Source organism: Hypanus sabinus, chromosome 2 (assembly GCF_030144855.1).
Source record: "Hypanus sabinus isolate sHypSab1 chromosome 2, sHypSab1.hap1, whole genome shotgun sequence".
NCBI lineage: Eukaryota > Metazoa > Chordata > Chondrichthyes > Myliobatiformes > Dasyatidae > Hypanus > Hypanus sabinus.
The window spans coordinates 43,556,595-43,573,086 of record NC_082707.1 but is presented as its reverse complement, the minus strand read 5'-3'; the positions used below and the strand labels follow the sequence as shown (position 1 = coordinate 43,573,086).

The following is a 16,492-nucleotide window of genomic DNA, read 5'->3' as shown; positions in this document are numbered from 1 at the left end:
TACATTTGTAGAAGTTTTCAAGTATTTTAGTTGACAAACCAAATCTCCTCAAACTCCTAATGAAATATAGCCACTGTCTTGTCTTTATAGCTGCATCAATGTGTTGTGTCCAGGTAAGGTCCTCAGAAATATTAACACTTAGGAACTATTTTTTTGTAAGTTATAGTAATTTTTATGTCTTGCTTTGTACTGCTGCTGCAAAGCAACAGGTTTTTTGACATGCGGTATGTCAGTGATAGTAAGTTAGATTCACATTATGGTTCTGATTCTGATCTCGCACAATGTGGATAGGTATGAGGTTATCTACCTTGATAGGGGCTGGCACATAATACAGGTAAATTGGTTTACTATTGTCATATGTACTGAGGAACAGTGAAAAACTTGCAAATATTCATAGAAATCAATTCATTACAGCAGTCAAGAAAGTATTCATGGCAAGAGGATTTGAATACAGGAGCAAGGGTGTTATAATTATACCGGACCCTGGGAGACAAAACTTGGTGTGTTGTGGGTAGTGTTGTCTTTCTTACCTTGGAAAGGATATACATGCTCCAAAGCTAGACTGTTTTCTGGGATGGAGAAGAGGTTAAGTCAGCTGGGTTTGTATTCATTAGAATTCAGAAGAATGAGAAGTGATCTAATTGAAACACATAAAGACCTGACGGATCTAGGTAAATAAGAAGTGGAGGGATGTTATCTCTGGAATGTATCTAGATTGTGGGATGTTTTCTCTGGCTGGTAATCTAAATTGAGGCTTCTAGTGTCCTAGTCTTGAGTTTCAGAGAAAGAAAGTTAGGACTGAGGCTTAGTGCTGTACCTGTGGAATTTTCTACCACATTTTTCAGAGAAAAAAAAAATCAAACAGTGAAGGAAGAGCATATGATGTTCTTACAGATCAACAGCGATTATGTTGACTGTTCTCTTCCTAATTTCTGTATTTTTGTGAATGAATGATGATTAGCAAGACATTGGTTGGTGAATATTGGAAGAAACTACACAGAGGGTTGTAAGAATGTGGAACTTCTATTAAAGGGTATAGATGAGGTGAATATTATTACTTTGACGGAAGTTTGGAAGACATTTGAGGGAAAATAGAGAGCTATGCAGATAAATTTGTCTAATAAAGCATTGCATGGACTGGTAGCACTAAAATATCTAATGCTGCAGGTTCAAGCAGGTCTATAAAATTATTAATGTAAATAATTTTGAATGTAGAAGCATGCTAAGTAAGTTGCAAAGACAGAAATATTCTTAAGTTTTCACAGATCAAAGTTTGTAACTTTGCCCCTGGATGGATACTGGGGAGATTTTGGGGAGATTTATCAGGAGTGCTGCATACACTGGGCCCTTGATAGTATTAAGGATCCCACCCATCCATCCAGCATCCTTTGACTTTGCATAAAAGCAAGATGAGAAACAGTTTCTTCCCCCAGGCCATTAGGCTTCTAAACTCTCAGCCTCATCGTATGCAAAGTGTCTCTGGTTAATCTGTTCTGTACCTTTATAATTTTTAATATTAGTGCACTTTAGTTTGTTATTCATGTATGATTCATCTGTAGATTTTATCCTTCCCTTCATAAGTTAGCATGTGTTATGTGTACTACTGTGCTTTACACCCTGGTTCAAAGAACCATTATCTCGGTTCTATATACATTATATGGTTATATGTGTTATATGCATGTATATAGTTAAATGGCAATAAACAAATAGGCAAGGAAAACTCAGATACTGTTCTGAAGATAACATAATTCTATTTTAACTCATCAGAATTTTACTAGAGAGTATCTGTCTGTTTGATGTAGCCAGGAAACCCAGTTTATTTTAGTATAGAATATTCACATGCATATTTCAAGTGATAAACCATCTTGTAAAGAAAAGGCGCTCCCTTCAGCAGTTTAAAGGGATTTGGGGGTATTGACAGAGATTGCTAATGAGGCTGTTCAATGATGATAAGCTGGCCTTGAGGCTCCATTATGGAGGAGGAAGGTATTGACTTGGGGCTCAACAATGAGAAGAGAACTGCTTTCTTCAAACAAATAATTACAACAGTGTTGGATCCTGATGCTTCTGCAATCCAAAGATTCTTCTTCAGTCTGGAATGAGGCATAAAATGTGTTTCCTATGGCTGTTTTATCAAATGTTACAAGAGCAACGAAGAAATGTTGAGAAAACAAAGAAAAGACAAAGGGAAAAAGTAGACAATGGTCATCCATACTCAAACTAGAATTAACAGAAAATTTCAATGATAGCAATGAACCTATAAAATAGCCAGATTCAAGTGGCATGACACCTGCTATCGAAAACTCAGAAGTTTCTAGAAAGTACAGAAGTAACACTACCGTAATTACTGGAAAATTACAGGTGATTATATAAAAATAAAAGCAAGCATAGGAAAGTTAAACTAGAAGAAGCTAACAATTCTACATTGGGTATTGGGAAGGCTGATAACTGTAACTGAAGGCCTTTTGTCAAATGCTTATCAGTACTCTGATATACTACCAAGTGTCTGGTCACCCCTGGGTCACTACAGCTGGAGCCTCTCAAGAGGGATCAACATTAACTGCCTTTTAAGGTTTTGGTGTGGAAAAGCTAACTCTGATCTAGTTTAGGAGTTGATCTATAGAATTTGATAAGAGAGATAAAGAAAAATTTCAAGGGGATAAGAGCTGAAAGTTAAGTTCAGTCAAGAAGTGCTTATACACAGGAACTCCCCCAACTCCAAAACAATGAAGTCTTGTTCAACTAAAAGTTTCATTCTGGGATGGATGGATTTTGATGGGCAAGGGTTTTGGAGAACAAACAAAAACTTGATCAGAGTACATTTCCATTGGATGGTAGCCTTGAGGGGCCTAATGGCCCAATTGGGTTCTTATGAAATAAAGTATTTGTCATCTACATCACCTATTTAATGGTAGCAACTGAGCAGGAGAAAATAAAAAAAGCTATCTGAAAATGTAGAAATGCCTTGGCAGTGCGTAGCGCAGAATAAAATTCAGATTATACTGGCCTGAATGCTTGAGCCTTTATATGCTGATTCAAGTCACATCATCAGTTCTTTGTGAGGTTAGATTTTGTTCTTTTAGTATACCAGTTGGCTAGATTTCATACCTGGCAAATTACATTTGTTTTGATGTCTTAGTAGTATTTTAAAGCCCTGATTTAAATTTATTTGTCAAACTCGATTCAAGTGATTGTATTTGCCTCTTGAATTAGCTGCTGATTTTAAAAAGTTGGTCCGGAGTATTCTGTCCAAACTTTTCAGGATTCATCCACACATTATCAAACTGTGCCTATTGTTCCTAAAGTTATTACATTTAAAGAGCCCATTCTTCTGTTTTGCCAAATCTCTTCTGGCTTACTAATACCCCTGGGGCAGGAAAGCTGCCATCCTTACCAAATCCCATGTATTGCCACAGACCTACAGCAATTGACACTTCACTTAGCAAGCCATTTGTCAGATTAAAGCTTCCCTGTTGAACCTGAGAAAGGACAAACCACAAGGTGAGGATACTGCACTAAATTCAGACATAAAAGTGCTCCACTTAATCAGCCCAGCAAGGTCCTATTCACAAGTATATGGGCACTGGTGGCGAATTCGAGACACCCTGGTCAAGCAGCAGCCTAATGTAATTATACTTACAAAATTACTATTTACAGATAACGTGCCAAATTTCCATCATAAACCTTTGGTGGTACTTGCCCAGTTATAATGTGCAAGCAGAGGTAATAGTACGAAGAGGAAGGAGTCACCCTGAGAGCCCTAATTTATTCCAGACTTGTAAAGACTCATAATAACAGGCTAAACCCTCTCTTTAACATCACGTTTCCCTTCAATTAGTACTGGTCTGTACTGAGCGGCATTTGAAGGAAGCGATTGAAGTCACAGAGAATGGACTGTAGATTGGGGATTTCAATGTTTGGTTGGCACAGTCATTGCCCAGCTGTTCATATCCAAACTAGTTCTGCAGTAGGTAGAGAGTAAATTACACACAGGATAGACCTAATCAACTTGGCCCTCAGCAGACTATCTGGCAGATACATCAGAGCTCGTCAGCACTGGTATGAGTCACTGTAATGTAGTCTCTGTAGGAACCCAAATTGCACTGAGGAAGCTTCACCTTGTGTGGAAGGCACACAGGATACGATAATAATAGATCTGCCCTCTCAGAGATGGGCATCGGTAGATCATCAACATTAGGACTACACACCTGTTTGATCTGTGAACTCATGGCCTGGCATATCTCTGACTCAACATTTACATTCAAGCTAGCACATCAATCAGGGATGCGGGAGGGCATGTCCGGAGCAGCAACAGGTGTTCCTAAACATGATCTGTCAGTTTGGCAAAGATTCAGTAGAGGGCTACGTGCATTCCCACTGTGTTCTATTGAATAGCATGCAGTAGGCAGGGCTGAGTGATTTCTCAACCAACAGATCAATCTCATCCGCTCTACCACATTTAAGTAGCCAGTGGAAGAGGCAAAGCCTCTTATGCGCAAGTATGTCGAGGCGCACTATATGAATATAAGATCAGGCTTCAGTGAACATATACAAGGAGACAATATGAGTTTAGTGCATAACACCTCACACCGACTTCACAGCTTGGATTAATTTTTTGGATGCTGTGTTAATTGCACCTATTAAAGTGATGCTGAGCTTCTACAGATCTGAGCCACATAATTGACCTGGTTTTTGTGCCAAAACAAAGTTTGGCATGCCTGTTCTTCAGTATTTTTAGACCTTGGCATTTAATGTTAATAATACATAAAGTGAATCAATTCACATTTCAAAATATTAAACAAGTTGTACTTTAATTCATTCTTTTGTCAAAGTTTTATGTATTTACAATGAACACCTCCTTACTAACTGTTTCTACCAACACATTATTATATTTGACTTGACCATAATCTCCATATAATTATTCTTTTCCAAGCTTGAATATTACTTATGCTTCTAAATTTGTGGTCTGTTATTCACAGATAGTTGCCTCTCTGATCCCATGCTGGTAAAGATCCTGCATTAACTGTGCATTTTCTCTTTACCTTTTATTTTCCAAAGTGCAACACTTCACAGTTGTCCTGATTAAATTCTATCTGCAATTTCTGCATCCACATCCTGCTGGATCCTTTTGCAATCTACACTATCACACCATCACTAATTTTTGTGTCATCTGCAAATTTACTAACCGCCCATCTATATATTTATCTATCATTTAGATATATATCATGAAAAGCATAGGACCCATTATGAATCCTTATCGTACAACACTATTTGTAAACCTTCAGCCAGAATAAGACTCACTGATTGCTACTGTCTGTCTTCTACGGGCAAGCCAATTCCATCTCTGAACAGTCCGATCTCTATGGATTCTGTGCATCTTAATCCTCCAGATGATCTTACAAAGAAACACTTTGATGAAAGCTTTACCAAAATCCGTGTAGATAATGTCTACAGCTCCATCTTTATCAATGACCTTCATAACCTCCTTGAAAATCTCAATAAAGTTAGTGACCATGTCCTATCCTGCACAAAGTTGTACCGACTGTCCCTGATAATGCCACAGTTTTCCTAATGCTCATAAATTCTGTCCCTAAGAATCCTCTTCAGTAGCTTCCATACTACTGACATGAGACTCAATGGCCTATGATTTCCCTCCCTGAGCAAAAGAACAATGTTAGCTCATTGCCAGCCCTCTGGAAACTTAGCTGTGGCTAGAGAGGACGGGAAAGACCTTGGGTCAATTCCCAACAATCTAAACTGTTGCCTCAGGAAGACAGTGAAGAACAAGACCTCCAAGGTAGTAATCTCTGGATTACCCCCAGTGCCACGTGTTAGTCAGGGCAGCAATAGAATGATATTACAGATGAATGAGTGGCTGAGGAAGTGGTGCAAGGGGCAGGGTTTCAGATCTTAGGTCATTGAGATCTCCTATGGGGAAGCTATGACCTGTATAAAAAGGATGGATTATATTTGAACCCTAGTGGGCAGATTTATTAGAGCTGTTGGGGGAGGATTAAAACTAAATTTGGCTGTGGGATGGGAGCTGGAATGATAGGGCTGAGGATGGAGGTAGACAAATAGATGCAATGTATAGTGAGACTATGAGGAAGGACAGGCAGATGTTAGGGCAAAATTGCAGTCAGTGGGATGAATTGAAGTGTAAAATGGGGCACAATCAGAAGGAGTGATAAATATAGGACTGGAGTTGTTATATTTGAATGCATGCAGTATACAGAATATGGGAGATGATTTTGTAGTGCAGTTAGAGATTGGCAAGAATAATGTTGGCATCACTGAGTCATGACTGAAAGAAGATCATTGTTGGAAGCTTTGTAATGAAAGGACAGGCAGATGGTAGAGGGAGTTGGGTGGCTCTGACAGTAAAAAATGAAAAACCTTTTTTTGAAAGAGGTAACATATAATCAGGAGATGTAGAACTCTTGTGGATAGAGTAAAAATACCCTGATGAGAGTTAAATACAGACCTCCAAACAGTAGCCAGGATATGGGCTACAAATTACAATAGAAGATAGAAAATGTATGTAATAAGGGCAATGTTATGATGCAGGTAGACTAGGAAAATCGGGTTGGTGCTAGATCCTAGGAGATGGAACTTGTGGAATGCCTATGAAATGGCTTTTTAGAGCAATGTGGTTAAGCCCACGAGGAAAAAGGCAATTCGTAATTGAATGTTGTGTAATGAACTAGATTTGTTTAGGGAACTTAAGATAAAGGAACACTTAGGAGGTAGTGATCATAATATGATAGGTTTCACCTTGAAGTTTGAGAAGCTAAAATTGTAAGTATTGGTAATACAGCAGAGTAAAAAGAATTACAGAGGCACGAGAGGAGAGATGGCCAAAGTTGATTAGATGAGGACACTATCAAGGATTACAGCAGCGCAGCAATGGCAGGAGTTTCTGGGGGCCATTCGGAAGGCACAGGATAGATGCATGTGGAAGATTACATATTCTAAAGGGAGTGAACCATAGCTGTCAAAGGAAAGTAAAGAAAGCCTATAAGAAAAAGACAGGACAAATAATGGAAAGCTTTTAAAAAACAACAGAAAGCAATTAAAAAAGCTGTAAGCAGAGAAAAGATAAAACATGAAGGTAAGCTTGCCAAAATTATTTTTCAGATCCATAAGGAGTAAAAGAGAGGCAAGAGTGGTCATTGAACTGCTGGAAAATTTACACTGTATATGTGGTAATGGGGGACAAATTTAATAAGCATATTATGCCAATCTTTACTGTGGAAGTCACTAGCAGAATGTCAGAAATCTGAGCATGTCAGGGGCAGAAGGTGAATGTGCTTGCCATTACTAAGAGAAGGTGCTTGGGAAGCTGACATGTCTGAAGGTAGGTAAGTCATCAGGAACAGAAGGACTCTCCCCAAGGTTTTGAATAAAGTAGTTGATTAGATTGTGGAATGGTTCCGGAGAACTGGAGAAATGCAAATGTCACTCAACTCTTTAAGAAGGGTGGGGGGCAGAAGAAAGAAAATTATTGTCCTGTTAGCCCAACTTCAGCGCTTGGGAAAGTGTTGGAGTCCGATATAAAGGATGAAGTTTCAGAGTACTTGGAGGCCCATGATAAAATAGGCAAAGTGAGCATATTTCTTTCAGAGGAAATCTTGCCTGGCAAATCTGTTGGAATTCTTTGAGGAAGTAGCAGGCAGGATAGACAAAGGAGAGTCAATGGATGTTACACACTTAGATTTTCAGAAGACCTTTGACAAGGTGCTGCACATAAGGCTGCTTAACAAGATAAGAACCCATGGTATTACAGGAAAGATACTAGCATGGATAGACAACTGGCTGACTGGCAGGGGGTAAAGACTCTGAATAAAAGGGGCCTATTCTGGTTGACTGCCAGTGACTAGTAGTTTTCTGCAGGAGTTGATTTTGAGATCACTTCTTTTAATGTTATATACCAATAACTTGGATGACACAGTTGATGGGTTTGTGGCCAAGTTTGCAGACTATACGAAGGTAAGTGACAGGGCAGGTAGAGTTCAGGAAGCAGGGAGTTTGCTGGAGGACTTGTCAGATTGGGACAATGGGCAAAGAAGCGACAGATGGAGTACAGTGTAGGGAAGTGTATGGTCATGCACTTGGTAGAAGGAATAATCTGTTTTCTTAATGGGGAGAAAACTTTAAAAGTCAGAGGTGCAAATGGCCTTGGGAGTCCTCATGCAGTATTCCCTACAGCATTCCCTAAAGCTTAACTTGCAGGTTGGGTTGTTAGTAAGGATGACAAACGCAATGTGAGCATTCATTTTGAGAGGACTAGAATACAAGAACAAGGATGTAATGCTGCTGCTTTATAAGACATTGATCAGACTGTGTAAGGAGCATTGTGAGTTTTGGGCCCCTTATCGAAGAAAGGATGTGTTGGCTGTAGAGAGGGTCCAGAGGAGATTCACAGAATGATTCCACGAATGAAAGAGTTAAGTATGAGGAGCGTTTGATAGTTCTGGACTTGTACTCGCTGGAGTTTAGAAGAATGAGGAGGAGATCTGATTGAAATCTATCAGATATTGAAAGGCATAGATTAAGGGTGGATGTGGAAAGGATGTTTCCTATAGCAGTGTGTCTAGGTCCAGCATTCTGTTCCTCAGTGTTCTGGTGGACATCAAGGCTCCTTATATAACTCCGTCAAAATGCACCTTCCTTAATTTTGAGTTCTGTGCATACAGACTCTGTGGTTGAGTCTTCCATTATGGTCCTTTTCAACTGAGTGTTACTAGAATGAAGAATGAAAAAGAAAGAGCTGTGTGTCTGGTGAGAGCTGAGGGAGAATATGGGATAATGGTAAGATTAGAGTAAAATAATGGGTGTTTGATAGCTCTTGCGGACTTGATTGTAAAATCAAGCTATAATTGTTCAGCGGACTGTTTCATTCCTTCACAAGTCAGATCTGTTATTTCCATTCGTAAATATTGTCAAGCACAGTTTGGGAAAAGTGTAATTGAAACTTATGGCTCTAGCTGATTTTTTCAAACATATATTGCATGAGCATCCAGTTTCTTTTCTGAAATTGTGGGTATTTTCTTTGTTTTTATTTTCAATTATAAAGATTCCTTTGTGTTTTACAGCAAGCAGATCACTCAGTACATAGCATAGTGACATAGTTTCACATTACTGTATGTAATGACAACAAGTGAAGGAGACAGTTGAATATAGACAATGCAATGATTTTATAAAATGAATTAAAAGGTAACATTTGTATTAAATAGTTAAATCATTTCTTAGATTAATATTTTATTAATTTCAATAATAAGTATATTGTTGAAATGGATTGTAACTTCAAACATTGCATGTAAAGCCTAAGTCATATTTTTTATTGTTCTAAATCAATTAGCATTTTGAACAATTACATGATGTGGAGTTTAGTACACAAAACAGCAGCAAACTTGGATCAGCGGTTTGAAAATGCAAATAAGAAATTTCTGGAGGCTCTTCTTGGAACAAAGAAGGTGAGATTTCAGAGCTAAGTTGATAAATTACAGATAACGATAACAAGAGTTTAAGCAATTTAAGTATAAGAATTAATGTTTATGTTTGCAGTTAGTTTTAATTTCTATAAATCCAGTTTATTCTGTTGTTATTGTGGTTTGTTCAGAATAAAAAATACACAATTCATTCTCAATAGCCTGACCACTTAGATAGTTCCAACAAGTATAATCAGCCTTATTGGAAATACAAGTTGTCCTCAGGGAACACACACACTACTTACAAATGAACTCTCTTCATGTTATTAACTTCAAAAGTCCAATGTACATACATGCATTCATCCTTACTAGTTCCCTATCTCCATTTTTAGTAATTGTTTATTCTTATCAGTATTATGTTGACTTTGATGCTTTTCATTGCCAGTAATATAAACAAGGATACAAAAAGATTTTTCAGATATGTAAAGAGTAAAAGGGAGATGAGAGTGGATATTGGACCACTGGGAAATGACGTAGGGGAAGGAGTAATGGGGACAAAGAAATAGCGGACAAACTCATTAAATTTTGAGTCTCTAGAGGTATAGAGACTGGAAAACTTGAGGTATGCCAGACATTCAGGAGCATCAGGGAACACAAGTGAATGTAGTTGCTATTACTAAGGAGAAGGTTCTTGGATGCTGAATGATCTGAAGGTAGATAAGTCACCAGGAAGAGAAGGACTTCTCCCCAGGGTACTGAAAAAAGTAGCTGAAAAGCTTGTGGAGGCATAATTAATGATCTTTCAAGAGTCCCTAGATTCTGGAATGGTTCAAGAGGACTGGAAAATCCCAATCCAGAGGGAATATAGAAAGAGAACAAGTGTAGACTATTTTCTGAATTCACAACTCAGAGGTGCAAAGAGACTTGTACAAAATTCCCTAAAGATTAGCTTGCAGGTCGAGTCAGTGGTGAGGAAGGCAAATGCAGTGTTAGCACTCACTTCAAGAGTACGAGAATATAAAAGCAAGGATGTAATGCTGAGAACAACACACACAAAATGCTGGTGGAACACAGCAGGCCAGGCAGCATCTATAGTGTCTCGGCCCGAAACATCGACGATGCTTCTCCCTATAGATGCTGCCTGGCCTGCTGCATTCCACCAGCATTTTGTGTGTGTTGTTGTTTGAATTTCCAGCATCTGCAGATTTCCTCCTGTAATGCTGAGGCTCTGTAAGACATTGATCGGACTGCATTTGGAGTATCATGAGTAGTTTGGTGCCCCCTATCTATCTCACACCAGCTGTGGAGGTCATAACAGAATTATTCCATTTGAACTCTGAACAATAGTTGCAACCAGGTTTGTGTCTGTCACACAGGCAAACTTTTCGTTGTGGATGTTCAAATAGCAGTGTAACCAAGTCATACTGACATCTGTAGGCAATTGCACAATAACTTTTCATTTCCTTTTACTCTTAAGTGCCACAATGCATGTCAAACTTGTTGATTATAAATGATTGTGGATCTCCTTTACATTGAACTATATTTAAAACTTAGTTTTACTTTCAAGAAGATTGTAATTCCTTTTGATTCACTTGCATATAGTAAATAACTAGTTTTAGTAATTGCTTATTTATAAGATTTGAAATAACAGTGTTACTGTAGCGGTGTGCTACATGCAGCGCTAAAATTACGACACGGAGTTGGTAACTGCAGTCGAAGAAAAAACTTTATTCGAAATCCTCAGCCTCACTTTTAAGCCTCCCTCAACCTGCCCCCCGTGGCGCAAAGGCTCCAAAGCTCTGTGCTCGCAAACCCCCGTAGGCTATCTAATTGTGAGCCGGTTCGGATGTGCCAGGAAATGGGTCGCCACATAACCCCCTGCCAGAACCTGCGATACACCCCCCAATGTCCACAGTCTGGGCCGGAAACTGCTTGGGAGGTCGGCCTCTGCGCCGAGGTGCCGGAAACTCGACCGGTTGCGCCAGGTCCACATGGGCCGGTTTGAGTCGGTCCACCGTGAAAACCTCCTCTTTCCCCCCACCGTCCAGCACGAACGTGGACCCGTTGTTCCGGAGCACCATAAACGGCCCCTCGTATGGCTGCTGCAGCGGTGGCCGATGCCCACCCCTTCGTACAAACACAAACTTATAGTTCTGCAGGTCTTTGGGTATGCAGATCGGGTTCCGCCCGTGCTGTGAAGTGGGTATGGGGGCCAGGTTACCGAGCTTCTCACGTAGTTTGCCCAGGACTGCTGCGGGATCTTCCTCTTGCCCCCGTGGGGCTGGTAGGAACTCCCCGGGGACGACCAGGGGCGCGCCGTATACCAACTCGGCCGACGAGGTGTGCAGGTCGTCCTTGGGCACTGTGCGATGCCGAGTAGGACCCAGGGAAGCTCGTCCGCCCAGTTGGCTCCTCGCAGGCGGGCCATGAGGGCCGACTTCAGGTGACGGTGGAAACGCTCCACTAGCCCATTCGACTGTGGGTGGTAGGCAGTTGTGTGGTGCAGCTGAGTCCCCAAAAGGCTGGCCATAGCTGACCACAGGCTGGAGGTGAACTGGGCGCCTCTGTCGGAGGTAATGTGGGCCGGTACACCAAAGCGAGATATCCAGGTGGTGATCAGGGCTCGGGCGCAAGATTCGGAGGTGGTGTCGGTGAGCGGGACCGCCTCTGGCCATCTTGTGAACCGGTCCACGATAGTCAGGAGGTGCCGCGCTCCACGCGACATGGGCAGGGGGCCCACGATATCCACATGAATGTGGTCGAAACACCGGTGGGCGGGATGGAACTGCTGCGGTGGGGCTTTGGTGTGCCGCTGCACCTTGGCCGTTTGGCAGTGCATGCACGTTCTGGCCCATTCACTGACCTGTTTGCGGAGTCCGTGCCAAACGAACCTGCTGGAAACCATTCGGACAGTCGTCCGGATGGAGGGATGCGCCAAGTTATGAATGGAGTCGAAAACACGGCGCCGCCAGGCTGTCGGGACGATGGGACGGGGCTGCCCGGTGGCGACGTCACAGAGTAGGGTCCTCTCACCCGGGCCTACGGGGAGGTCCTGGAGCTGCAAACCGGAGACTACGGTTCTGTAACTCGGAATCTCCTCATCTGCCTGCTGTGCCTCTGCCAGTGCCTCAAAGTCTACTCCTTGGGAAAGGGCATGAACGGTAGGGCAAGAGAGCGCATCCGCCACAACATTGTCCTTACCCGAGACGTGCCAGACATCCGTCGTGTATTCAGAGATGTAGGACAGGTAGCGTTGCTGGCAGGACGACCAGGGGTCGGACGCTTTCGTAAATGCAAAGGTAAGCGGTTTGTGGTCCGTGAACGCGGTGAAGGGCCGACCTTCTAAGAAGTACCTGAAATGCCGGATTGCCAGGTACAGCGCCAACAGTTCCCGGTCGAAAGCACTGTACTTGAGCTCGGGTGGCCGCAGGTGTTTGCTGAAAAACGCCAGGGGTTGCCAGCGACCTGCGATGAGTTGCTCCAGTACCCCACCGACTGCCGTGTTAGATGCATCCACTGTGAGGGCGGTAGGGACGTCCATTCTGGAGTGCACTAGCATCGCGGCGTTCACCAAAGCTTCCTTCGTTTGAACGAAAGCGGCGGCGGACACCTCGTCCCAGGTAATGTCCTTGCTCAGACCCGACATCAGGGCGAACAGGGGGCGCATGATCCGGGCAGCTGAAGGGAGGAAGCGGCGGTAGAAATTGACCATACCTACGAATTCCTGAAGGCCTTTGATCGTGGTGGGTTGGGGGAAGTGGCGGACCGCATCTACCTTAGCGGGCAGAGGGGTTGCCCCGTCTTTAGTAACCCTGTGGCCCAGGAAGTTAATGGTATCGAGTCCGAACTGGCATTTGGCCAGGTTGATTGTAAGACCGTACTCACTCAGTCGGGCGCAGAGTTGACGGAGGTGGGACAGATGCTCCTGACGACTGCTGCTGGCTATGAGGATGTCGTCCAAATAGATGAACGCGAAGTCCAGGTCCTGTCCCACCGCGTCCATTAACCGCTGGAACGTCTGTGCGGCATTCTTCAGGCCGAACGGCATGCGGAGGATCTCGAAAAGGCCAAACTGGGTGATGAGAGCCGTTTTGGGGACGTCGTCAGGATGCATCGGGATTTGATGGTACCCTCGGACGAGGTTTACCTTGGAGAAGATCCGTGCGCCGTGCAGGTTTGCTGCAAAGTCCTGAATGTGTGGCACAGGGTAGCGGTCTGGTGTGGTAGCCTCGTTCAGCTTGCGGGAGTCGCCGCACGGTCTCCAGCCTCCCGTCGCTTTGGGCACCATGTGCAGGGGGGAGGCCCATGGGCTGTTGGACTGCCGGATGATACCCAATTCCTCCATCTTCTGGAACTCCTCCTTCGCCAGTCGGAGCTTGTCCGGGGGAAGCCGCCGAGCGCGGGCGTGGAGGGGTGGTCCCTGGGTCGGGATGTGGTTCTGTACGCCCTGTCGGGGCATGGCCGCTGTGAACTGCGGTGCCAGAACCGATGGGAAATCCGCCAGGACCCTGGTGAAGTCGTTGCCGGACAGCGTGATGGAGCCGAGGTGAGGGGCTGGCAACTGGGCTGCACCCAGGGAGAACGTCTGAAAGGTCTCGGCGTGTACCAGTCTCTTCCTGGGCAGGTTGACCAGTAGGCTGTGAGCCCGCAAAAAATCCGCACCCAGAAGCGGTTGGGCTGTGGCGGCCAGTGTAAAGTCCCATGTGAACTGGCTGGAGCCGAACTGTAGCTGCACCTGACGGGTGCCATAGGTCCTTACTGTGCTGCCGTTCACGGCCCTCAGGGGGGGCCCCGGTGCCCTGCTGCGGGTGTCGTAACTCGTCGGAGGTAAAACGCTGATCTCGGCACCAGTGTCGACCAACAACTGGCGTCCCGACCTTCTGTCCCACACATACAGGAGGCTATCCCGATCGCCAGCCGCCATAGCCATCAGCGGCGGCTGGCCCTGGCGTTTCCCGGGAACTTGCAGGGCGGGCGACAATGGTGGGCTTCTGCGCCCCACCGCTGGTAGTAGAAGCACCAGTGTTCATTGGGCCGGGGGTTGGCGGGCTCTGTGGCCGGGCCTGGACTGGTTTGCTGCTGGGAGCGTGGCTGGGAGATCCGTGCGATGGACGTCCCGCTCACCTTTTTGGCGTTCCACAGCAAGTCCGCCCGGGCTGCCACCTTCCGGGGGTCACTGAAATCTGCGTCGGACAGCAGCAGGCGTATGTCCTCGGGCAGCTGCTCCAGGAATGCCTGCTCAAACATGAGGCAGGGTGTGTGTCCGTCGGCCAGAGACAACATCTCATTCATTAAAGCCGAAGGAGGTCTGTCACCCAAGCCATTCAGGTGCAGTAAACGGGCAGCCCGCTCGCGCCGTGAGAGTCCGAAAGTCCTGAGGAGCAGGGCTTTGAATTCTGTGTACTTGCCGTCTGCTGGGGGCGACTGTACGAACTCCGCGACCTGGGCCGCTGTGTCCTGGTTGAGGGAGCTCACCATGTAGTAGTAGCGGGTGTCTTCTGAGGTGATCTGGCGAACGTGGAATTGGGCTTCGGCTTGCTGGAACCATAGGTTCGGTCGCTGTGTCCAGAAACCCAGCAGTTTCAACGAAACCGCATGAACAGAGGCGGCATCGGTCATTTCTGGTCCAAAAATCGTTTGGACCGTCGGGGTCACCAATTGTAGCAGTGTGCTACATGCAGCGCTAAAATTACGACATGGAGTCGGTAACTGCAGTCGAAGGAAAAAACTTTATTCGAAATCCTCAGCCTCACTTTTAAGCCTCTCTCAACCTGCCCCCCGTGGCGCAGAGGCTCCAAAACTCTGTGCTCGCAAACCCCCGTAGGCTATCTCCCTTAGCCGGAAAGCTGGCTAATTATGAGCCGGTTCGGATGTGCCAGGAAATGGGTCGCCACAGTACATTAATACTCAGCAAACATCACTGCATCCAGAAACATCCTAGATAATTGTTATTAATGTAATTGAGTATTTCTGAATCTAAAAACTGCATAACTTGGCATCATATAATACCAGAGTATTTGGCGTCCACCAAACTACTTTGGGAAACAGTCTGACAGTGTATTATTAAGTTTTAACATCAGTACATTTTTCTATCTAACATGTTGAAGTCTTAATTAGGATAATTACTGAAACAGAAAACTCAAAATAGTTTGTCATAAATTTAGTTTTTCAGTTAGAACTGTTTGGGGCAAATGGATAGCAAGTTCACGATATTGTGTTTTATGATCTTACATATAAAACAGTAGCTGAAGTTGTTTTGGCTTCTGGCTAACGAGTTTCTAGATTTTTCAGATAGAAATAGGAACATTCCATGCTTGATCTAACCTCTTGAGAAGTTACAGATAACGATACCATCTGTCACTTGTTTGAATCATAGAAACATTTGTAAGCCACAATAGTTCAGACCTTAGAGTAAAATAGCAGAAAGAAATTCATATTTCAGGTTTGAACCAGTGGCTTCATGCATTTTTTTCATGCCACACTTCATTGTTCCTTCAGCTTTGCTGTGACTTGCATACAAAATTTACAGAAAGTGCTATCGTAATTGTGGTGAAAATTTCTTTACCTTTTTTTTACAGTAGGATGTGATGACCTAAATTAATGAGCTTTAATATAAGTTTTTAACGCTAGAAATCTGGTTTTGGTATTTCTTGCTGTTTCTTTCTATGTTGCAAATGCTCAGTAGAAGAACACTTAAGAGAAACTTTCTTGTGGTGACCTGAACTTTGACATAACTGCTAGTGATTTATCTTCTCAGAAATGTACAGATTCCTGAAATAGTGATGTCATTATAGTAATTAACAGTTGTAGTTCATGTGAAATTTATCTGTTAAAATTTGTGGATAGGAATTTCCTTTTCAGAATTTCAGCTTTACAATATTAAAAATAGGCAAGTGGAACTAACAAACACTGATGTGAAGTATTGTGTTGGATTCACTAGCATCTTTATGCATTTAGTTTCTTTTCAGAAGGAAAGACAAATCTTTAAATCTTAATCAACAGGATATCAGTTTGTGAAACTATTTTAAATGGTACCATTATAGTTTAGATAGAATTTGATT

General features: G+C 43.4%; 1 protein-coding gene across 5 annotated transcripts in view; it reads left to right on the top strand.

Annotated features, from left to right (window-relative positions):
- LOC132378252 (endothelin-converting enzyme 2-like) overlaps positions 1–16,492 on the top strand; it is a 150,627-nt gene that overhangs the window by 103,852 nt on the left and 30,283 nt on the right. For all 5 annotated transcript variants that reach the window (XM_059945028.1, XM_059945013.1, XM_059945048.1 and 2 more), the window contains one exon: positions 9,362–9,476. In XM_059945028.1, coding sequence (XP_059801011.1) covers positions 9,362–9,476 — 115 coding nt within the window. The remainder of the gene's footprint in view (positions 1–9,361; positions 9,477–16,492) is intronic.